This window comes from Puccinia triticina, chromosome 6A (genome assembly GCF_026914185.1).
Source record: "Puccinia triticina chromosome 6A, complete sequence".
NCBI classification, from domain to species: Eukaryota; Fungi; Basidiomycota; class Pucciniomycetes; order Pucciniales; family Pucciniaceae; genus Puccinia; species Puccinia triticina.
In genome coordinates, this window is record NC_070563.1 from 5019099 (window position 1) to 5042749 (window position 23651).

General features: G+C 46.5%; 1 protein-coding gene across 1 annotated transcript; it reads right to left on the reverse strand.

Annotated features, from left to right (window-relative positions):
- Positions 1 to 5784: 5784 nt before the first annotated feature.
- On the reverse strand, positions 5785 to 22987 carry PtA15_6A595 (uncharacterized protein; the record flags this gene model as incomplete). The annotated part of the gene is made up of 11 exons (XM_053170316.1): positions 5785 to 5893; positions 5988 to 6328; positions 6418 to 6837; positions 6906 to 7031; positions 7114 to 7310; positions 7396 to 7406; positions 7515 to 7980; positions 8048 to 8144; positions 8239 to 8301; positions 22633 to 22802; positions 22897 to 22987. The coding sequence occupies 11 exons, from the start codon at positions 22985 to 22987 to the stop codon at positions 5785 to 5787; spliced, it is 2091 nt and encodes a 696-aa protein (XP_053021520.1).
- Between the last annotated feature and the right edge of the window lie 664 nt (positions 22988 to 23651).

The window sequence follows — 23651 nt, forward strand, 5'->3', positions numbered from 1 at the left end:
TCTTGTGTGGTTGGGCAACTGACCTGGCTCAGGTTGGACAAAAGGGCACAACATTGTGTTCTTCTCTAAACTCAGTGGCTACTGTGTCTCAGCCAACCAAACTATATATTTTATTGCAGCTTAGCTATGTTTTGAACTGCACTGATCCTCTGGTTAGTGAATTCTTCCTTTCTTTTCCCCCTCCCCCCCACTTCCCCACATTATTTTATTTGTGACTACTTTGACCTGCCAATTTTAGTTTATTTTTTCTGATGCTGGAGATTAGTTTTTTTTTTTTGCTGCAATGTCATGCATCCTGAGGGAAGAAGAAAAATCAAAATGAGGCCTGTCCTGATTGGGTGTTGTTTTTCTTTTTGTGAGTTTTCTCAGATGTTTCAAACTGTGGTGAATTTTGAATGAGTCCCCTTGAATCTTTTGAACTGACTTATTTGTGATCCATACTTTAAATAAGAAGAAAGCAAAGTTTGATTTTCTTAAACTTATGGGTCTTTGTCAAGTTCCCCCAGGCTGTTCTGCAAAACATGCAATGGTTGTACAATGCCCTATCAAGTGTTTAGGGTGGTGCTAAAGATTTTCCACCAGACCTCTGGCTATAAAAAATTAATAGGAACCTGTAAATACCTGGTAAAATTTCTTTTTTGAAAGGTTTTCCTCCACTGAAAAGTGGGAGAACTCCTATGGAAAAATTTTCAAGTTTGAATTTGAGCTTGGTGGCCTCTTGCTGTGATGGGGTTTGCAGCGGCAAAGCCGCCTTGACCTCTAGTACTTCTATAATCCAAAGTTATTATTGTGTAAAAAGTGCAGTAATTTTCCAACTTCTGGTTATTGTTTCAAGTTCACTTGAGAGGAGGTAAAACCTCAAAAACCAAATGTGTCACTCCAACAGTTTGGATTCTGTTGGGTAAAAAGCTATATTTGACTATATCTGTTTTCCCTGATATCACTGTTACATCCACAAGGTTATTATCATCAATCTATGATTGGGGAAAAATCAAAAATCAAAAATGAATGGAGAAAATGAGGCATAGTTAAATTATATTTAAATGGCATCTGAAGTAATCAGATTCATATGCCAATCATGTTGTTGCTTCTTAAGTAAGACTGAGCACCTAAAAATTTAATATTATAATTATACAGAGATGTGTGATTTTATTATAAATGGAACTCCTATTATAACTTTTGAAAAAAATTGATTCAGAATGAATATCAGCAGAAGAGAAGAAAAACACCAATATCCAAAATTTAAAATTGTTGATGCAAGATACATGGAATCTTTTAGATAAATACAAAAAGCCAAGAGGCATGCTATTGAGAACAGCCTGTCTTTGCCAGTTGAATCTTATATTTACACAAAAGCCAGCTAGCCAGGGGGGCATACACCAGTTGACATAAATTTGTAAAATTTAATTTGATTTGGCTAGGTCTCACGATACAGTGTTGGTTTCAGATTTCAAAGTTTCTTGGTTACACCATTCAACGGTTTCAACTCAACCAATCAACTGTTTCAACTACAAGTCACTCCACTACCAATTTTCAGACAAAATCAAAATGAGGGGATTTGAAGGTGAGGGTGGAAAGAAGTCTTGGAGGCCAAAAAAACCAAGAACGGAGAAAGGGAATCAATACATTCAGGAATCGGAATGTGGCAGCCAGAGCTTCATACAATCTGCACCGCCACACATCAGACCATCAAACCCTTGTGGAGAAACTATAACTCCTCACAATACTGGTCCAGAGCCAGGCATTGATTTTGATCCCAATGGTGAAAATCTTGATTTACCCGGAACTGACCAAGTTGATCCGCAGGTGCGGGGGCTTCTGCAATACCTCACAAGCAAAAACTACAAACAACGGGAAATATTGGAAGAAAAAAACTGGGAGGAGGTATACACTCAAATGTTCACCTGGTTCTACCAGTGTTCTGCAAAAACAAACTCATGGGGGAATCTTGAAAACTGGGATTGCGACTGGAAGCCTGGATGCCAGTGTAGTGAAAATCAAAGTCGGCCAATAGTTTTGGTTGATGTTTTAAGTTCTGCTACCAGTCTATTTTAATCTTTTAAATAATTGCAAAACTGAGTGAAATTTTCCCTCTTTAGCTTGAAAGCAGTCTGAAGTCAACTTCTGTCAATGCCAGCCAGATCAAGTTTGACTCATCCAAATGAGCTATATAGGTGGATCCCCCAAGTTCCCAAGGACAGCCTTTTCAATAAGGTTGTTACAATTCCACCATATAATCTGGAAGCATAGTGCAGTTGCTATGTTACCCTTCTCTAAAGCACTGGACGAGTTTTTGGATGCAAACAATCCACTCATTTTGATTCCAAAAAGGAATGTAGATGATTCTGAATTCTCAGTTTGTGTAAGTTTGATTTTATCTCCTTTTAATTGAACTGTGATTGACCACCCAATTTCAACAGACTCGTCAATGGAGAAGAACACTTTATTCTGCTGTAGATGCCTTTTGCGAAATGCTAAGGAGGGAAAAACTGATATCCGAAAAGCTTTTGGTTATGAGATCAATGGACAAGATGGCCAATCGTTGTCCAGCGTGTTATGGGCCTCATGTCCCAAAGAAATGAAACAAGCCAGATTACATAGTATGTATGGATGGCAATTTCCAGCACAGACGTCATAAAGCAGCAAGTTTGGAAATACCTGGAACTATAAATACACCTAGCCTCTTTATAAACCCGGACAAAGTATCTGAAATGGAAAACTACATGAACATGACTAGTCGGAGAGTTACGGATACTGGAAAATCTGTAGGAAAAAACATTCTATGCTCTAAACATGGTATTGCTTGAAAACTCACATTTCCATTTTAGGATCCATGTACTCAGAGCCACACTGCTGCAGAGGACGTGAGGACCGGCGGAACCTGGAAGGAGTGTGACAAAACTGGTCTCTTTGGAATGGCCTGTCGACATGATCAAATGATCTGAATCATTAACATTGTTCAGAGTGGAGAAAAGTTTGTCTTTTGCTTGCTTTGAGACCTTAATCATTTCTGTTAAAGTCGCTCAGCCTGATTCTTCTTGAATCCGACCAATGTAAACTAAATTTAGGGCTTATTTCCCAATGACTATGATCAATAATCTCATAAAAAGTACCAAAGAAGAAGGGGTCAGTCGGAAGAAATTGGCTCTTCTATATGATATTGGATGTCATATTGAAAAGGGTATTGTCCAAGTAAGGAAGTTATATTCAGCCATTGGTAGCTCACTGGATGATTGAAATAATTTTATTTGTCTTTTCTAGGGGAACCAATTTCTGGAAGAACTCCATTCCAATCTCTTTAAGCTCGGAACAAGTGTATTCCATGCCTATGTACATGAGTGGTCTTGCCAGCTTCGATACAATCCAAGGCGAAACAAAAGTTGGGGAATGTCCGATGGTGAAGGGTTAGAAAGAAGATGGTCTTCTGCATCACCTTTGATCGGCCCCCTCCGCTACTCATCAAAATCTCACAGACTTGTGGCACTCAATATTCAATTCAAACATCACAATGAGATTGGAAAAACTTATTCATGTGAGAAATCCACAATATCTTGTTGAATTCAACATCTGTATGTTAATCAAGTAAATCAGTCCGCTTTCTGTTTGAGCGAGCCAAAAACATTTTCATCATTATGAAAAACTCGGAGGCTGCTTTGAAAAATATACAGGAAAAAACTGGTTATGAACTGACCTATTTCAAGGAACAGTGGGATCGGCAAAGGCAAATCCAGCTGTCAGCAATTGAGACTGATACCAAGAAGGAGATGAGAGAACAAGTAGAAGCTCTTGTCAAACTTGGGGACAAACTCTGGGAGACCCAGTCAGTTAAAATTATCATTTTTGATCTATTTGGTTGGTATCAGTCATTAAATCTGAATTGTTTTGATGTTCTAAAAACCCAGTCAAGATATGCTTCAACTTTGCCAGACCCGGAGAAGAACTCGAACAGAGGCACAGTTGCAGCAATTAGAGCAACTTCCTGATACATTGATACTTCTGGAAAGTGAGATAGAACGTATTATTGATCAACTTGGATCAGATAATTTTCGGAATTTAGCAGGCGGGTCCGGTTAGTAATTAAAAAACGTTGAACAAAATCAAACTAAGGTTACTCAAAATTATGCATCTGATCTAGAACCGCAAACCAAGGCGTTGATCAAGCTTAAAATAAGCAAGTCAAAGCTTTACAAAGCAAAATTTGGTGTCATTGAAATCCAAAGGAAGTGGGATCAAAGGGGATCTGGTAGGTTTTGAATTATAAAGCATTTCTATGTAGCTGATAATGATTAAATTTTCAAAATTTAGGAACTCGAGCCCAAGCAAGATTTAAGAAGTTGATGAGTGCCAAGATGTCTCTTCTCAGGAAGAAACTGCTTGCATATGATCACCGGGCTGATCATTACAACTCTATATTCTCCCCTGAAATCAAGTTAGAGACCCCAACATTTGACGAGGTCAAAGCTTTTGAGATCAAAAATCCTTTTTGGAATCTAGGTTCACTAAACCATCCTTCAGAGCCATGGGCGGTGAATTTGAATACTATAAATGGAATCCGTGCATACCTTCAGGTCACTCATTGTCAGGACGAGCTGCGTCAAATAGCAAGAGAGGCTAGACAAGGTCTGAAATGGTCTGTTGAAAAATCAAGGAAACTCAACAATATAGGTACAATGCTACAAAATAGTGGGTCATGTAATTAATAAGGTGACCTTTACCCCAATACTGAAATTTCATGGGATGTTTCTTTTGTTGAGGTGGCACAGACAATGAGGAGCTTTCAGAGGGCCCACTTCATTTGCAAGAAATATGTTCAGAATACAGATTCCCTGTTACTTTACTCCAATTGATTTTTGGCAACCTGGCCAAATCTCACTGTTGTCTTTGGATGTCTTGGAATTGTCACTGCTTAGCCCTGCTGAGATGAAGTTGCCCCTTTATTGAAGCTCCAGACGATTCTGAACAAACTCTCAAGGAGGAGTGGGATTTATTGATAATGAACTCTCAGGAAATATGGAGAAAACTCATTGGGGGCAAATTGATCATGATGGAATTAGAAAACCCGGAAGAACAAGAAGAAGAGGATGTTCTGGAGGATGAAGCATAACAATTCCATGAAAATTTATTCGAACTTGACCAATCAGAGAATTTGTAGTGACTTATGCCCATCTCTCAATGATTCAAAAATAAATACATATAGCATTAGTTCTTTTTAGTGAGTTTTCTGCGCAACATTGGGCAAAGCTTGCAGCGCGGCTGTTCTTCCAAAGCTCTTTGATCTCAAGAGTGAAAAGGCGTTTGGGAGTAGCTGCCAATGAGCCAAGGGTAATCTCGCTGATCTTGTCTGCGCCCACCACTAATTTTTTCTCCAAGTTTGGATGCGGGGCGTTTTGTGACAAAGGGATCTTGTTGTTGACAATGGTTACTTTGAATTCATCCAAAATTTCCAACATGAAGGCCAAAATTTGTTTCAAGAGGCGCTGAACTGAAGCTTCATTTCCAGTCTACAAAGAAAAAAAGAAAAAATTACATTGGTGTGGTGCTGACAATAAGCTTGTTCAAGTGTGAAAAACAATTACTTTGAGCAAGGTCTTGAGGGCAAAGGTGGCAGGAAACACCTCTATTATCATCATTTATCAATCTTTTTATATCAAGGTTGCAGGTTTGAACCGGTTGGGGATGAGTTAAGGCTAAATTGGCCAGCGTTCTGATAGCGCAAAACTTGAGCGCGCCTTTGGGAGAAGATAAGAACAACTGAAGGACGGCCACTGGCTGGTACAATTCTGCTTAAGTCATGTTTTGCATCTCGCAGAATGCCTGAGCAGCTTTGTAGTTGACCATATCAGATTTATGCCTCAAAAAACCTTCCAGAAATTCGTGCATCTGTTTGTGTAGACTGGTTTGATCACATGGAGGACAAAAAAAAACGCGGAGGGAGATGAGTAAGATCTACTGAAATAATTGGGGAATGGATAGAAATGAGTACAAACTTTGGGTCTTTGTCCATAATTTTACTAGCGAATCGAATCAACATGCAGAGGGCAAAAGGACTTCTCAGAGTGTTACTGTTTCCCCTGCCCACCTGTTGGATGAGCTTTGAGACTGCCATTTGATCCTGTTGTCTGATAGCATACAGAAGCCCCAAGGCGTGATACTGGGTGATGTAGCTCGAGCTAGCAACAGCTTGATAACCGGACTGAGTTTGGCTACCACCACCACCAAAGCTACTCAAATAGCTTGAAGCGCTTGCGGGGATAAAGCCAATACCACCACCAGATCCTTTGGCGTTGAGAGACTCCTGAGCCTTGTTTGCCCATTGTTTGATGACATCCTTGACGATTGGGAACAGGTGATATGAAGAAAGTGCTCAATGTTCTGCATGCAGAGAGCGCAGATCAAGCAGGGAAGGAGGGCCCAGACGCCAAGCCAGTTGAGGATGCGCTGGACGTTGACGTAGGCCTTGTTTAATTTGGTGTGCTTGTTGCCTTGGCACGTGAGTGCAAAGCGCAAGTCGCTGACGATCTTGGGGATGTTGCCCTGCTCTGAGGCCGGCAGACGTTTGGATAGCGCCGTCTCCAGCCGCAAGGTCCAGATCAAGCCCGCAAGACTCAATCCCACCGCCCCGCCAATCTGGGTGATTGTCAGGAAGACCGCCGTTGAGATGCCTACATCTTGGTGCGCAACCACCGCTTGCACTCCCAGCTGGGAGGCTAGCGTTGTGAAGCCGCCCCCAAAGCCCCCAATGACTTGCGAAATCACAATCTCTATCATCGGATTGTCCAGCTTGCAGCTTCGGACCATCAGCAGTGTCCCCACTGCATGCAATAATATCCCGAAAACCTTCAACAGTCACCTGGGTTAGAAAGCTGTGATCAGACATCAAGATCAGCTAGCTAAGATGGACTCACCAGCCAGATCTTGTATTGCCGCGTCCATTTGACAAGCAATCCGCAGATGATGGCCGAGACACAGGACATGAAAAGGTAGGACAGCTCGACGTACTGTGCGTCCCCAGCAGACAGGAACCTGGCCACCTAAGAAGAATCACAGCTCAGCGGCCAAACCCTTCTTCAGCGGTAAATGTTTCAAACATGTGAGCATAGGGGGGAATCGTACCTGCAGAAATCTGGTGAAGTAGCTCTCATACATAAATTGATAAATAAAGTGCCAGAAGCACACTGCCAAACCCAAGAGGACCGTGCAGTGTTCAACTAGTCGTGGAGGGATAACCGGGAACTTGGCAAACTTGTTCTTGTAGATTCCAAAACAAACCAAAACAATGACCCCAACAATGAAGAACAAACATCTTGTGACTGGAATTGGCAAGATTTGACGTCAAGTTAGTTGCTTCAGATCTAGGGTGAGCTACCACGTTAGGGGATGAGAAGACAGACGGACCAGTGAACCAGCTGACGCCGGGTTCTTTCATCAACCAAGTGAGCGGTAACAGGAGCAGGCCAAAGCCCAGAGTCAACAAGACGAGCCCGACAGAGCCAAGTTATTCCCAGGCCTCTGACCAGAGACTAGTAGATGAAGAGCGGGAGTTGTAGAGGATCGTGTTGGGGGAGTTAGGGGGACTCCAAAGGCCCCCGGGTTGGTCCTCCTGGTCAAGGTCGGAAGTGGGCAGGGCAATCCTTCGGGCAGGCGGGCGGGCTTCACTTTTGAGCTTGCGCCACTCCATCCACAAGACAAGCATGAGCCAGCTGGCGCAGAGCAGGACCGCAAGCCCAAAGACGAGGTAGATTGTCCGGTAGCCAAAGGCGCCCTTGGAAAGGAACCAGGAGCCAACGACGGGCCCAATCCAGGTCGTGAATATCCACGGCAAGGTGATTGTCCAGGTCAGCAATGCCCACGAGGTCAGCGAGGATGTGTTGGCTACAATTATCATATGTGATAGCTGCAGGCCTTGCGAGCCTAGGGCCGCTGCTGTTTGGCCAATCCCGTGCTGGATCACCCCCTTGGATGAGGCCGTGAGGATGGCGCCTGTGGAGTGAGCTCTGATCAGTGACCCATAAAAAAGTGGATCTGGAAGTCGCCAATATGCACTCGCCTATTAGGTAGATCATAATTGCCACTAGGAAGCCCTCAGCCCAACCAAAGACATCCATAATCTTGCTCATAGGCGGCTTCCCAACAGCAAAAGCTATCTGGAAAAGTGATAGATACCCAACAAAAAAAAACCACGGCAGTGGTATGTCAGACTCAATACTCCATCACATGTGTTGGGAGATGGAAGTGCACATGGGTCATGATTCCTACAGTTGCAAGCGAGCTGTGGTGGCCGAAAAGGCTCAGGAAGTACGGCTCAACATGAGCGGCAGCAAGTTGTTTTCAGTGGAGGTGATTGTTGAAAGAATATACATCCTGGATTGCGGCGGGAGAGGATCAGATAAAGTCAGTACACTAGCATCCACACGTTTGGTGAGGAGTTGGGCATCCCGGGATTTTTATCATGGCCCCTACAACAACAACCCATGGGGGTGTATGTGCATATATCCGGCGCAGAGTACATGTGTCTGCTGTGATGGTCAAGAGGGGATTTCTGGAGCTCAGAGCAAGGGCGGCTAATTATGGCCCCTGATGGCCGGGCCGCACATGAAGGGAAGCAGAGGAGGGATTGAGTGCGAGACGGCTTACGCAATGTAGATCAACCGGACGCCCCAGCAAATGGAGTGGGCGCGGCGCCGCTCAATGATGGCCTCCATCTTGAGGACGCCGAACTGCTTGGGACTCCTTTTATTGGCCGGGTCTGTGTGAGGATGGACATGGTCTAGTGGATGGCCGTTGTCGTCCAGGCCGGCGTACTCAAGCCGCTGCTGGCCCGCCCGGCGTCTCGAGCCGCCCTGCTTGCGGCCAGCCGTCTCCCGTCGCTTGTCATTGTCTTTGCCCTAGTACATGGTGCGACTTGCTGGGGCTGGCTTGGTGCTGGTTTTCATTGGGTTTGGGATCTTGGGTTTGTTTTGGGTGGTGGTTGGGGACGGCGGCTCAGGAGGGAAGATGCTTGGTGATGGCAAGGGATTGTTTCAAGGGTCGTGCAGATTAGATCAGGGGAAGGCTGGCGGGTCGTGACGGGTTTTTATTGGCAGACAGTCCCGGGAGTTGCTGGTTCTATGTGAATGCTGTGCAATCCCAAATATGGCTGAATATTACCTAGCCGGCCAAGATCACACTGGCTCCGGGACTCCAACAAACCCAGGCCCAGCTCCAAAACCTTGTTGATTTTGGGTTCCACTCCCTTTGTTTCACGGGACCGCCGCCCCGCCAAGCAAGCCTCTCCCAGGCTCCGGGAGTGTTTCATACGGTTCTTGCACTAGAGTCTAGACTGGACTGGACTGGACTGGAACAGAGCCCTAGTTTATAAAATTGAAAGAGGGTGTAATAATGTCTCTCTCATGATTCATATTTTGTTTTATAGTAGCTTCATATGTAAGAGTTTAGTAATAATATCTCTTTCATATGTACTATTTTTGTTATATTTTTTATCTTGTATGTTATGGTGGCTCTGCTATAGTAGCCAGCTTGCAAGCTGGGTGAGCTGAATATGTGTGAGGTGCTAGGTGCTGGGGGAGCTGGGTGTGTGTGGTTTGCATGGAGCTGGGGGAGCTGGGAGCTGGGTGAGCTGGGGGTGTGTGGGGGGGCTGGGAGCTGGGTGAGCTGGGTATGTAGAGAGCTGGGTGAGCTGGGTATTTGGGTGGTATGGAAGCTGGGGGAGCTGGGTATGTGTGGCGTGAGGGGAGCTGGGGGAGCTGGCTGGAGTGGTGGGGTTGGGTGAGCTTGTCAGCCTACGTGATGCCAAGGACAATATCCCTCTAGCTACACGTGGTGCAAAGCAAGAGATTAGAGTTGTAAAACTCTAAGACAAAGTTATAAGGGTTAATTCCAACATAATTGTTGGGAATTAAGGCGTAAGAATAAAGCAATTTGGGCCAATTTGGGCCAATTTGACGTAACAAAATGAATATAATTAATTTTAAGAGGGGCCAGATAAATCAGGGGTGTTTAATCCCTCTAGAATGAAGAACTGGGGCCTGTAAACAGGGGTGTTTCAAATCCCAGAAAGAAATAGCGGAGAATCTCAAGAGAAGGGGCTTAAACTTACTAGTATAAGACCCTAGGGGCACTTGAGGTTCTTCAGGCGTGAAGTTGGGCAGTTGAAGGCGCTCAGAAGAGGTAATCTTGAGGGCAGAGTGGTAACTGGACAGCTTCAGGGCGGAATTTGGGGCTAAAGATCACAAAAGTAGGTATTTTACCTGGCAAATCACAGGCTAATGAGGCTGTTGAAGGCGGGTAAAATTCTAGTAGATAATTTAAAGCTGGGAATCTCCTTTTGGGCGGAGAAAGGGCCCTTTTTATAGCCTAGGCAGGCCTCCAGGGGCGCTCAGGGGACAAGGGGACACTTGTGGGCGCATTCTGAGGCATTTTGGTTGCGCTAGAAGGCGCTGTGGGTTGTGGAACCTTGGGGCTTGGATACAAGGGTTGCCAAGAGTCTTTTACAGAGGTTCTGCGTGTTTTTACACAAGCCTTACACGTCATGGGGGCTGGTTTGGGGGTTCTGTGACGCTCATTTCCGTGGAAATGTGCCACAGAAGGTACTAGAACTGTCTTCTGTGCACTTGTACACGTGCAAGCAGTGCTTCATACGTGTTCTGGAGGCTCTTATTGAGTGCTGCAGTTCATTTGACCCCTTCTACATATTTACTACAGTTGTAATTTATACGTAGTGAGGCTTGGGAGAAACTGGGGCGCTTTCTAGTGTCTCCTGTGCACGTTGCAAGAGCCTCTTTCCATCTAGAATGTTTTTATATTGGATGACGTGGTAATTACATCTTGTTTGGTGATTAATTACATGTGTACAAGTCATATAACACATGTAATATTGCTATTGGGGCGTATTCTGGCCCATTCTTTGAGCGCTTTGGTTGCGGGCTATTTTATGCATTATGCATATGTGTACACTAGGAGCGCGGGCTTGAGCTCTAGGCAACAGAGCACGCGGGCTTGGGTGCGCCACGCAACAAATAAAGCCATCTTTTAAACTATACACAACACCTCAGTTACGTCAGTGAAAATGGGTGTAAATATATGTACTTATATATATATGTGCATACAAGTGCATCCACGCGGGGCGTGATGCACTTGCGCAAACTTTGAAGTTAGTTTACACAAGGAAGGGATAATAATTTAGGGTACTTCTAAGTGAGGTACCGTAGGTTATTTTACCCGTAGAATAAGAATCTTCTATAATATTTCACATATTAATTACATAAAGCTGAGTAATTAATTATTTATATATGTATTTTAGTGTTTCTGCGTAGTTTTACATATATAGAAGAGTAATAATGTCTCTTTCATATGTAACACTACTTTTTATGGTTTTATTTGTATTATTTCTATGTCACGGTGGCTCTGCAATAGTTGCCAGCTGACAGAGCTGGGGGTGTGTGGGGTGCGGGGAGCTGGGTGAGCTGGGGGTGTGTGGGGTGAGTGAGGGGAGCTGGCTGAGCTGGGTATTTCTGGGGTTTGGGAGCTGGGTGAGCTGCAGGAGGTGTGTGGGGTGAGGGGAGCTGGCAGAGCTGGGTATGTGGGTTGTGCAGGGAGCTGGGGGAGCTGGGTATGTGTGGGGTGAGGGGAGCTGGCAGAGCTGGGTATGTGTGGGGTGCGGGGAGCTGGGTGAGCTGGGTATGTGCGTTATGCAGGGAGCTGGGGGAGCTGGGGGTGTGGGGGTGAGTGAGGGGAGCTGGCTGAGCTGGGTATTTCCGGGGTTTGGGAGCTGGCTGAGCTGGGTATTTCCGGGGTTTGGGAGCTGGGTGAGCTGCAGGAGGTGTGTGGGGTGAGGAGAGCTGGGTGAGCTGGGTATTTGGGTGGCATGGGAGCTGGGGGAGCTGGGTAAGTGTGGGGTGAGGGGAGGTGGGGGAGCTGGGTATGTGTGGGGTGAGGGGAGCTGGCAGAGCTGGGTATGTGTGGGGTGCGGGGAGCTGGATGAGCTGGGTATGTGGGTTGCGCAGGGAGCTGGGTGAGCTGGGGTTGTGTGGGGTGAGGGGATCTGGATGAGCTGATGATTCTTTGGATTGATCTGCTGAACTCTCCTGAGACTGGGGAGAGGTGGCCCCTTCAGCTCAGGGACCTACACGGTCCCAAACCATGGACATGGGGAGCTGGCCCCCTCAGCTCAGGGAGCTATACAGTCCCAAACCAATGATGAGATCATTTATTATTTGGTTTGGGACCAAAGAATTGGAGTGTCACAGGTGTGAATTTCACACCTGGCACTATGAATAGTGCCTCTGGCACTGTGAATAGTGCCCTGGCACTGTGAATAGTGCCTCTGGCACTATGAATAGTGCCTCTGGCACTGTGAATAGTGCCTCTGGCACTATGAATAGTGCCTCTGGCACTGTGAATAGTGCCTCTGGCACTATGAATAGTGCCTCTGGCACTGTGAATAGTGCCTCTGGCACTATGAATAGTGCCTCTGGCACTGTGAATAGTGCCTCTGGCACTATGAATAGTGCCTCTGGCACTGTGAATAGTGCCTCTGGCACTATGAATAGTGCCTCTGGCACTATGAATAGTGCCTCTGGCACTATGAATAGTGCCTCTGGCACTGTGAATAGTGCCTCTGGCACTATGAATAGTGCCTCTGGCACTATGAATAGTGCCTCTGGCACTATGAATAGTGCCTCTGGCACTGTGAATAGTGCCTCTGGCACTATGAATAGTGCCTCTGGCACTGTGAATAGTGCCTCTGGCACTGTGAATAGTGCCTCTGGCACTGTGAATAGTGCCTCTGGCACTGTTAATAGTGCCCTGGCACTGTGAATAGTGCCTCTGGCACTGTTAATAGTGCCTTGGCACTGTGAATAGTCCCTCTGGCACTGTTAATAGTCACCTGGCAAGGTGAAAAGTGCCTTTGGCACTGTGAATAGTGCCCTGGCACGGTGAATAGTGCCTCTGGCACTGTGAATAGCACCCTGGCACGGTGAATAGTGCCTCTGGCACTGTGAATAGTGCCTCTGGAACTGTGAATAGTGCCCTGGCACGGTGAATAGTGCCTCTGGCACTGTGAATAGTGCCCTGGCACGGTGAATAGTGCCTCTGGCACTGTTAATCACCAGGGGAAAAAGAGTGGCACTCTCTAGAGAGCCACAGGCCGTAAATTTATCATTCAAATGGTTTGAAGTCAGTTCAATGTCAGTGCACAACTTTTGTTTGATTGTTTTTATAACTCATTGGAAACTATTGCATGTAAGTATGATGAATTGATGTGTTGAGTAGTTTGAACTCACAATTCACTCCTCATGAATTGTTGTTCAAATGACGTAGCCTATCTTACTCACAAGTCTAGATTTCATAATTCATCATCTTTCCTATTGTGATTTGGCAGAACATGACAATGACTGATTGATGTTCAATTCACTCTCCATAAACATTGAATTTTTTCTGCCAACTGAGAGCATCTGTGATAAATAAATTCAGAAGGGTACGTTGTGTGTGTAGGCTGTCTGGTGATCACTCATTCAAGCCATTTTGGGATGAAGTGTATATAAAGTTGTATGAAGGATTAAATTCATGATAGTCTCTTATCTTCTTTTTTCTGGTGTGGTTGGCTTTTTCCAACAATTTTGAGGCAAATTCTATATTTAGTTTGAGGCATAGGAACTAGCCTATTGGGAAGTACAGCTCCTGCCAACAATTTTCATGCACTGGTTTTTTGAGGAGAGTAAGAACTCCTCTTGAAGACCTGTCTGTACCGGCTGGAGTTGTGACTCCCCTTGATGACTGGTACAGGTGGTCATCAAGGGAAGTAACAACTCCTCCTGATGACTGGTCTGTACCAGTCTTTGGGATGAGTTGTTAACTCCCCTCCATGACCTGTACAGGTGGTCATTGAAGGGAGACTTGGAGTGACTCCTCCTCCTGATGCCTGGTTTGTACCGGTCATCAGGGGTAATGTAACTCCCCTTGATGACCAGTACTGACCGGCCATTGAGGGGAAGGTTACACCTCCCAATGACTGATCCAGCTGGTCATCAAGGAGTTTTGAATCCCTTCAATGGTCACCTGTACCGGTCATCAAGGTGGTTACACCTCCTCTTGATGACCGGTCTTGGCTGGTCATCGTCTACCCTTCCAGTTCCTCTCAATGAATGGTACAGACCGGTCATCAAGGCAAGGTGTAGCCCTTCTTGACAACCAGCCTGTGCTGGTCATTGGAGGGAGTAACAACTCCTCCAAAGGGCTGGTACACACCAGTCATCAGGAGGAGTTGTGAATCCTCTCAATGACCTCCTTTGCTAGTAATTGAGGGGAGTTACAACTCACCCTGACAAACGGTACAGTTGGTCATTGAGAGGAGTTGTTACTTCGCTCAATGGCCAGTGCAGGAGTTCATCAAGGGGAGCTACAACTTTTCCCAATGGCCACTCATCAAGATGAGTTGTAACTCCCTTTGATGAACTCCTGTGCTGGTCATTGGGGAGCTACACATCTTCTCAATGAGCATTGGGTGCCGGACATTGAGGGGAGTGATAGCTGTTCTCAATGAATGTTCTGCACCGGTCATTGAGGGGAGGAACACCTCCTCTCAATGACCAACTGTACCGCTTGTCAGGATGAGTTCTAACTCCCCTCAATGAACGGTACGGACCAGTCATTAAGAGGAGCTGTCACTTCCCTTGATTTCTGGAACCAAAACGTTCATTGAGGGGTGCTAGTCTCTTGATGACTAGCACCTGCACCGGCCATTTGATTACTGTTACAGCTGGTCACCAAGATTTTTCATTCCCCTCAATGACCGGCCGTGATTGATACAATGCCATGTCGACTCTGATTTTTGGCGGAGCATCAGGGTGTACACCAGTTTTCAGCGGACCATGTTTGTGTCCACCCTAACGTTCGGCCAAACATCACGGTGGACATGTCACACAAGTGAAAGGGAAGTGATTCCCCTTAGCAGCCCTTGAAAGCAAACTCACCAGGCTGTGTTACCCCAGCACTTGTTCCCAGTAACAAGCAGACTGAGCACAGTGCCCTCCAAGCCCCGGGCTAACCTGGAATATGTTTAAACAGTTGGTAGCAGATGTAGCACCTGTGTGAGCATGGGGCAGAGGGGCTGGTGAGAGAGCAAGGACTCAAGAGAGAATATTACTTGTTCTTGCCCCAGGGCCCACAGCCACAAGTTTCCACCACCATACTTCACCAATCAACCTGGCTCCAGGCAGAATTCACCATGGAGCCAGCCTCAACAACCTGGGAGGTCTTGAGATGCCATTAAAGAGAAATTATTAAATACATATTGGGATCTATGAAGTTCAATTCAACCTCCCTGGAATTCTAATGGATGCACTGGTCCAAATTGCAGTCTACTGCGGCACTTATCTGGCTATATTTTGGGATCTTACCTCATGGGATCCGGCAGAAGAATGAAGGTTGTCCCATCCGCAATTTGTGACAGTAGCCCATGACACAAGCCCAGAGCCTACTAATCCTTCAAATACAGTTCAAGTTGATTTGCACTGGAGTTGTGAATTGGCCAAGGTGAAAATCTGTTTTTTCACCATATTTAATTATAGATAAGATCAGCTTTAGTTGAACATCACATCAATGTTGATTTAAGCTTGAGTTACACATGCTTCAACAGTTGACATCAGTCTGGGTTACTCAAAAAACATACAGTCTGGCACTCTCTAGAGAGTTCCACACTTTCTCCCCTGGTGAATAGTGCCCTGGAACTGTGAATAGTGCCTCTGGCACTGTGAATAGTGCCTCTGGCACTGTGAATAGTGCGTCTGGCACTGTGAATAGTGCCTCTGGCACTGTTAATAGTGCCCTGGCAGTGCCTCTGGCACTGTTAATAGTGCCCTGGCAGTGCCTCTGGAACTGTTAATAGTGCCCTGGCACTGTGAGTAGTGCCTCTGGCACTGTTAATAGTGCCCTGGCACTGTGAATAGTGCCTCTGGCACTGTTAATAGTGCCCTGGCACTGTGAATAGTGCCTCTGGCACTGTTAATAGTGCCCTGGCACTGTGAATAGTGCCTCTGGCACTGTTAATAGTGCCCTGGCACTGTGAATAGTGCCTCTGGCACTGTTAATAGTGCCCTGGCACTGTGAATAGTGCCTCTGGCACTGTTAATAGTGCCCTGGCACTGTGAATAGTGCCTCTGGCACTGTTAATAGTGCCCTGGCACTGTGATTGAATTTCCTGACGAAGAACAGCTTGGTGTACCTCAGCGATTAACTGAACACTGCTCAAGCAACCAAATCAGACAAGTTTTTCAAGTTAAAATCAAGCAACATGAAGTTTTGGAGCAAGGAAGTTTTGTTGTGGCAAGTCCATTATTTTCTGCATTGAAATCCTTTTAATTCATCCTTCCAGATCCCAAAACACGGCTGAGAATTGATTGTTGGATCTGTTGAATCATTATGGGAATTTCACTCAAGCGCAAGGTCAAAGTTTGACATCCTTATTAATCACTTTGAACTCAAGGGAATCAATGAGCATTATTCAATGCGGGTTTTTCTTGGAAAAAGACTAAGCAGTACTGTAACGCAAGGGTGAGTTTTTGGAATTTTTAATTCAGATTTTTTATCGAAATAATAAATAAAATAAATAACTGTATGACTTGTTTTTCAGGATTTTCAAGCTTGCATCAACATTCAGCATAATTGCAACAGAGAAAACTGCCCAATCAAGAATATCCGACCGGCACAAATTGAGCGCCAAGAAACAGAAATCATGACCGCCCAAGTTGAACAAACCAACAACAGACACTTTGTGATCAACACTGCTTTGCTCCATGACCCGTTTTCACATCATCAAGTTTCTCAGACAAACCTACCACATATTTCTAACCAAGATACGGTTAAATGTTTGTTAGATGGCTTAAAGAATTGGGGTGTACATAAATTTGAATTTGATAAGAACAATTCAGGGGGAGAAGATGAAATTAATGTTGATGATGTTATTTAGCTTCAACAAATGTGATATTGTTCTTACTGTTTTTCCTCTGAGTTATCATTTTGGTCAGAAATTGTGTCAAAAATGGTCATATGGTGTACTGTGCATTTGTGGTAGAGGCTTGGCCAGTTTCTGGTTGCTTTCTCTGCAAAATCAAAAGATAAAATAAAACAGAATAATTAAGTTTAAAAAATTAATGAATGGGTGGGGGGACTGATGGCTGCTTTTTTCCAAATGGCAAGCCAGTTACGCCATGCTTTGTATCATCTTAAGTATTTCAAAAGAACTGCCTGAATCTATCCTTTCAAATGATCCAATTTGTACCAATTTTCATTGAAGATTGTGGTTTGTACAGCGCTTTCTGTCTAGCATTCTGTTCTAACGGCAGCGCGCGCACCCAATAAGTCACTTGAACAAATTTGAAACCCTGAGACGGACACCTTCCCCTCAGATTTATTGCATGATTATTAGCTCAAAATAGATACCTGGATTTCTTCTTTTGATTGGTCCTGGTTCCAGAGAGTTTGGGTGAGAATAGCAGCTTCTATATTTTTTTCTTTCTTGCTTCGTCTGCCGGACACCTTCTCATAAACTTTATTGCATCATTATTGGCTCAATTAAATCACCTGGATCTCTGCTTTTGATTGATCTTGGTTTCAAATGATTATATTTCTGAGCGTGGATTTTATAGCAGTTTCCATCGTGCCTTCTCCTATGGCGGGGCGCGCGCCCCCAATGGGAGCTTGACCAAACTTCAAACCCTGCAATCAACACCGTTCCCTCAGCTTCATCACAGTCTTGTGCACTCAAATGAAGCGCCTGCATAGAATCTTTCAATTGATCCAATTTGTAGCGAATTCTATTGATGGGTGCGGATTCTAGAGCCGCTTCCGTACAGCCTTCTTTTCCGGACACTCAACCTAGAGTATCCGGTGGGCAGCTTTGTTTGGCGTCCATCCTGGAGTGCCCAATTGTTGGTGCGCATATCTGCACAAAAAGCGTCCATCGGACACTCCTGATGGAGAGTGTCCAATAGATGCTATGTTTTTGGCGGCCAAGTGATGCTCCGGGGCAAAAGCAACACTTGGACGCTTTTTGGAAAGAGTCCAAGTGATGATGTTGCTGCGGAAGCGTCCATCAGATGCTCTGGGAGCATCCTCTGGACGCTTCGAGGGCAAAAGCGTCCATCAAATGGGGCCGTTTCCCAGAAACCCGCCCCGTGGTGTACCTTGATCTGTTCTGAACCGGTCACCTTGAAGAATGTATGCCCTTCGCGATAACCGGTTCAGAACTGGTCATCAAGAAAGTGTACCCTCCTGGACAACCAGTTCAGAACCGGTTGTCATACAGAGTGTACACTCCTCAAAACGACCGGGTCTGAGCCGTTCATCTAGGTACATACACTCTATGATGACCAGTTCTGAGCCGGTAGGCGCAAATGTTTTCCCCTCATTGATGAACGGTTCTGGACTGATGAGACAATTGCATCCACCAGGGATTGCATTGGTTACTGATTGCATCCACCGGGGATTGCATCGGTCTCCGCAGCCAAGGTTACCTCGCCAAACGGCAAGGTTGAGTCAAGCAAGGCCTATGAGGGATGACTACCGGCCAATTCAAAATTGACAAATCCGATATCAAGTCAGCCATTGCATGGCAGGCATCCAATGTAAAATCACCCAATGCCAATGCAAATTCGGGTGGGCTTTGCATTGGCCGGGGGAGTGGTTGACCCCACATCAACCAAGAATGTTATTGGTTGAGCCCTTGGCAATGTTACATTGCCAAGACCCACATTAAATAGGCCCAGTGCGATGCAACATTGGGCGCGCGCAATGTTGCATTGGCTGGATGTTGTATTGGATGTTTCAACTGATGTAACATCAGATGAAAATGTCCGATGCAAGCACGGATAGCGCTGTCTGACACAACTGCATTGGCAGTGAAAGATTAGTTTTTCACTAACCTATTGCTGTGCTTTTTTCTTACCACAGCTGGTCTGTCCTCAAACAAACGCGCTGTGAAATGCGGAGAACTGTGGCGCCAGCTGAGCCAGGCTGAGAAGGATCAATGGAAGGATCAAGATTACCTTGACTTGATTTCTGCTTGTGCTGACATGGGGGAGAATCAACCAGACGCCAAAATCGGTGATATACCTACTTCAGACAAACCTACTGCCGCCCACAGGTCAATGCCACAAGATTGCTTCAGTCTCAAAACTTGGCTCCGCAAAGTCAAACAAGAGGTGTGTACACATCTCTGAGGGTTGGCTCTACCCAGCATGCAATCACTGAACCTCTATTCTACTCATTCCCAGCTGCAAAGCCTGAGTACCGCGCGCCAGGTTGAGGGTTATGTTGTCCTTGCCTCGCATGATGCCTTACGGCCTGTCCTTTTGACCAGAGGTAGTCTTATGGCAGAGGAGTTTCTTGACATCCTAGCTCTCGACACCAATCAGTGCAACTCGTTCTTCAAGTTTGTTACCGGGAAGCAGGCAGTCAAGGAAGTCTGAGGAAGGTTCCCCGCACCGCTTAACAGAAGAAAGAGACCTCATGGAATTGATGGAGATTCGCCTGCATGCGCTTATGACCAAGGTAAATCTCTTTTGATCTTGTTGAGTCCTCAAATAGGTAGATTCTGATCTCTTGATCCCTTTCAGGAAGCAAGAAAGCCAATGGCAATAAGGTGCGCAATTTGCTGGGAGAAGCGTTGAGTAAGTTACCCCATGCTTGCTGAATAGCTTAATAAATATCCCTCCTGACCGCCTCCTGTTCATCACAGGCAAGGCTACCCATGGTACTTGGCAGAATGGTTGGCCCGGTACCAATACAGCCCCCAGGCTGTGCAAGCTCGGTGTAACACTCTCTATTTGTGAGAACAATCAGAACATCACTGCTGATGAGTTTTGCGCGCAACCCTCCAACATGTTAATCGGAACAACCCAGCGGATAATAATGGCTTTTGCTAAGGGTTGGTTCAAATTGACAGGCCCCCCCAAGCCCAACACTTCTTTGGGAGGTGTAAGTACCATTGGACACAACCCTGATGAAGAGACTCGGCTAACTAAGAGCCTCCCCAAGCAAGCTCAACTAAATAAGAATCTTCCTGTTGGCAAGGCCAATTACGTTGGACCGCCTGGCATAATCCAAAAACAAATCTGTACTCGCAAGAAACGGAAAGCAGCAAGTGTGACTTCTTCCAAAGAGGAAGCTGAGTTCAGCTCATCCGGTGAATCTCTGGCGTCTTCCAGAAGTACAGTCATCCCTTCTGCTAAGTTAAGTTCTTCCGCTTGTTGCAGAGTTTGCATCAGGGACTCTAGTGGTTCTGAGACTGATATCGCTGCCTTAGCATGAAATTTGTGCCTTGAATCTTACCTGCTTCGTAGCCTCCTTCTACATTTCTAGCACTACATACCCTGCGTACCCTACTCAATATCCTTTTTGATCTACACCCGCAGTACTTGACCACATTGCACCGCCAAAACTTAGTTCTACAACAGAAATTTGTCTGCTGTTACCACAAAGCATTCCATCTGATGTTACTGTTTATCCCTCTGGCTCTAGTCTGCTCTAACTACATTTGTTGTGCTTGATGATGAACTTGTTACCAAGGCTCTTCAATCATTTATACTGTGTTCCTCTTAGTTGATCCCTCTGCCTCAAAACAGAGAATTGAATAAATCTCACTGCCAGCATATTTGGCTGGGTTGAGTGCATCCCCGCTTAACTGGGTTGCCCTCAACCCTTTTAAAATTGGTTGCATTTCACCCGATGCATTATGCATCCAAGGCAAACTCGGCCAACACTTGCCCGATGAATTGCTCATCCAAGTTGAAGTTGCCCTGGGAAGGCCCAAGGTAGTCTCGGGAGGACTCCCCACCAATGAAAATGTTCAATCGGTGGTGGTCAGGGCCAGCTTTCCTCGCATGGTGTTCACCGAGGAAATAACACTTGGTTGAATCCCTAGCCAAGCATTTATATCCTCGGTCAAAGCCAACCGATCAAAATTTAGCTTGGCTAGTAGCCCACCGAGGAAAATAAAAATCGGCAGGCTGCACACCGATGAAATTGATATCATCGGTTGGCTCAGCCCGATGAAATGGAGAGTTGACTCCAGCCTTAGCAGGAACGAGCTCGAAATCCCAGTTTGAGCTCTCCGGCTCGGAAAAGCTGACCTCGCTCCGGCTCGGAAAAGCTGTCCTGGGAGCTGCCAGTTCTGCGCCAGTTCTGCGGCTAGAGAAGCTCTCCAAGTTTTGGAGTTCTTTGGCTTGGTGGCAGGTCTCAGGCTCAGAAAAGCTGCCAGTTGACGCTGGCAGATCTCCGGTTTGGAAAAGCTGCCAGTTCTCCGGAAAAACCTGCCAGCTCCCAGTTTCTGCTACACGCTGCTGCACATTGGAAAAGCTGACCTCGGAGCTGCCAGTTCTGCGGCTAGAGAAGCTCTCAAAGTTTTGGAGTTCTTCGGCTTGGAGAAGCTAGCAGGTCTCAGGCTCAGAAAAGCTGCCAGTTGACGCTGGCAGATCTCCGGTTTGGAAAAGCAGCCAGTTCTCCGGAAAAACCTGCCAGCTCCCAGTTTCTGCTACAGGCTGCTGCGCATTGGAAAAGCTGCCCTCGGAGCTGCCAGTTCTGCGGCTAGAGAAGCTCTCCAAGTTTTGGAGTTCTTCGGCTTGGTCTCAGGCTCAGAAAAGCTGCCAGTTGAAGCTGGCAGATCTCCGGCTCGGAAAAGCAACCAGTTCTCCGGAAAACCCTAAAACCTGCCCTCGGAGCTGCCAGTTCTGTGGCTAGAGAAGCTCTCCGAGTTTTGGAGTTCTTTGGCTTGGAGAAGCTAGCAGGTCTCAGGCTCAGAAAAGCTGCCAGTTGATCTCCGATTTTTGGAGTTCTTTGGCTTGGAGAAGCTAGCAGGTGAAAAGCTGCCAGATGAAGCTGGCAGATCTCCGGCTCGGAAAAGCAGCCAGTTCTCCGGCTTGGAGACTGCCAGCTCTCTGGCTCGGAAAAGCAGCCAGTTCTCCGGCTTGGAGACTGCCAGCTCTCTGGCTCGGAAAAGCAGCCAGTTCTGCGGCTTGGAGACTGCCAGCTCTCTGGCTCGGAAAAGCAGCCAGTTCTCCGGCTTGGAGCCCCCCGGCTCGGAAAAGCTGCAAGTTCTCCGGCTCGGAGAAGCTGCCAGGTCTCCGGCTGGGACAAGCTGCCAGGTCTCCGGCTTGGAAAAGCTACAAGGTCTCCGGCTGGGAAAAGCTGCCAGGTCTCCGCCTTGGAAAAGCTACAAGGTCTCCAGCTCGGAAAAGCTGCCAGGTGTCCGGCTCGGAAAAGCTACAAGGTCTCCGGCTTGGAAAAGCTGCCAGTTCTCCAGGTCGGAGAAACTGCCAGTTATCTGGCTTGGGAGCATGTGTTGTATTTCTTCTCACTTGTAAGGATAACTACGCAGTTAAGTGTGCGTGAGGAGCCATGGAGTACTCTGAGGTAAGTGTTATGAAGCTGGATCAGTCGGAAGAATGTGGTTTGAGGTAAGTCAGAGTAGATTGTTGGTTTGAGTGCTGACAGAACTTAAATTGTTACTTTTGTCAGGAAGATCTGATAGTTCCAGGATGAAGATGTCAACCAAGACGCACAAGCCATTTGCGTAAGAATATTCATGAGTACCCGGGGTTGTAGACAGCAGATAAAGAATTGCTTTCCAGCGCTGACGAAGCCCCGCATGTCAAGCAGCTCAATCTCTTGGAGGTCCTGTCCCAGCTGGACGATCTCGGGCTCGGCCTCGAAGACCAAGCTAGCCTTCTCGCTGATTAGGAGTTCCGCTGCGTCCTTGTTGGCCGAGAGGGCATTAGGGAGGTGCAAGAGGGACTCATTAAGGTCATCTGTTGAGTCACACAAAAAGAAGAATCAAGTTGTTTGTACCGTTTCATTTGAAAGACGTTTCCGGGCAGAAAAGAGTGTGTGTGTGATACTGACAGCTTGGAACAAATTGACGGATGGCTTTGTTGGGCTTGGAGTCGAGGATGGTGGCCAGTTGGCCCAGGAGACAGTTGAGATGGAGGGCCATGGACTTCTTGCTTGCCGCCTTGCTTGACAGTCGGTTCGCGAAATACTCCGAGCTCGGCAGGGCGCCAGCGAAGACGCATTAGAGCAGTCTGACGCGCAGGTCGAGTGCTAGTGTGGCATGCTGCCTGTGGAGTGGAGGGTTGGTTGTTGCCATATTCCTGATATTCCTGGAGTGGTGGTCTTTGTTGTGGGTTGCGGTGAGGAGTTCTGGGTGGGCCGGGCTGTTCTGACTGGCGGCGATTCGGAGCAGGACGAGATGAGATACCAACGGCGGATCCCCCCACTCAAGCAACTATCCTCCTTCCCCGGGGGAGGATGACTCAGGCTCTCCTCTGAGACAAGTCTTCATATCAATCAACTGCCTCCCTGTTCTCCCATTCCAAAGAGGGTTCACTCTCTCTTTGCCGGGTGGGGCCATACTATGTATCGGTGGCCCGGTGAGCCCACCCAAATTATGACCGAGGTGTTATCATGCAAGCTGCTTGATAGATTATTTACTTCCACTTCCTCAATCTCATCACACCATCCCAAACGACCGGGATCTCAGGAGAGGCTTCTCCAACTCAGAGGACTGTTAGGTAGCGTATTCCGAGCCCAAAATTGATAACTGGTACATATGCGGTACAGCCCCCAGTTCCCAAGAGAAGCCAAAAACCAGTTTGAGC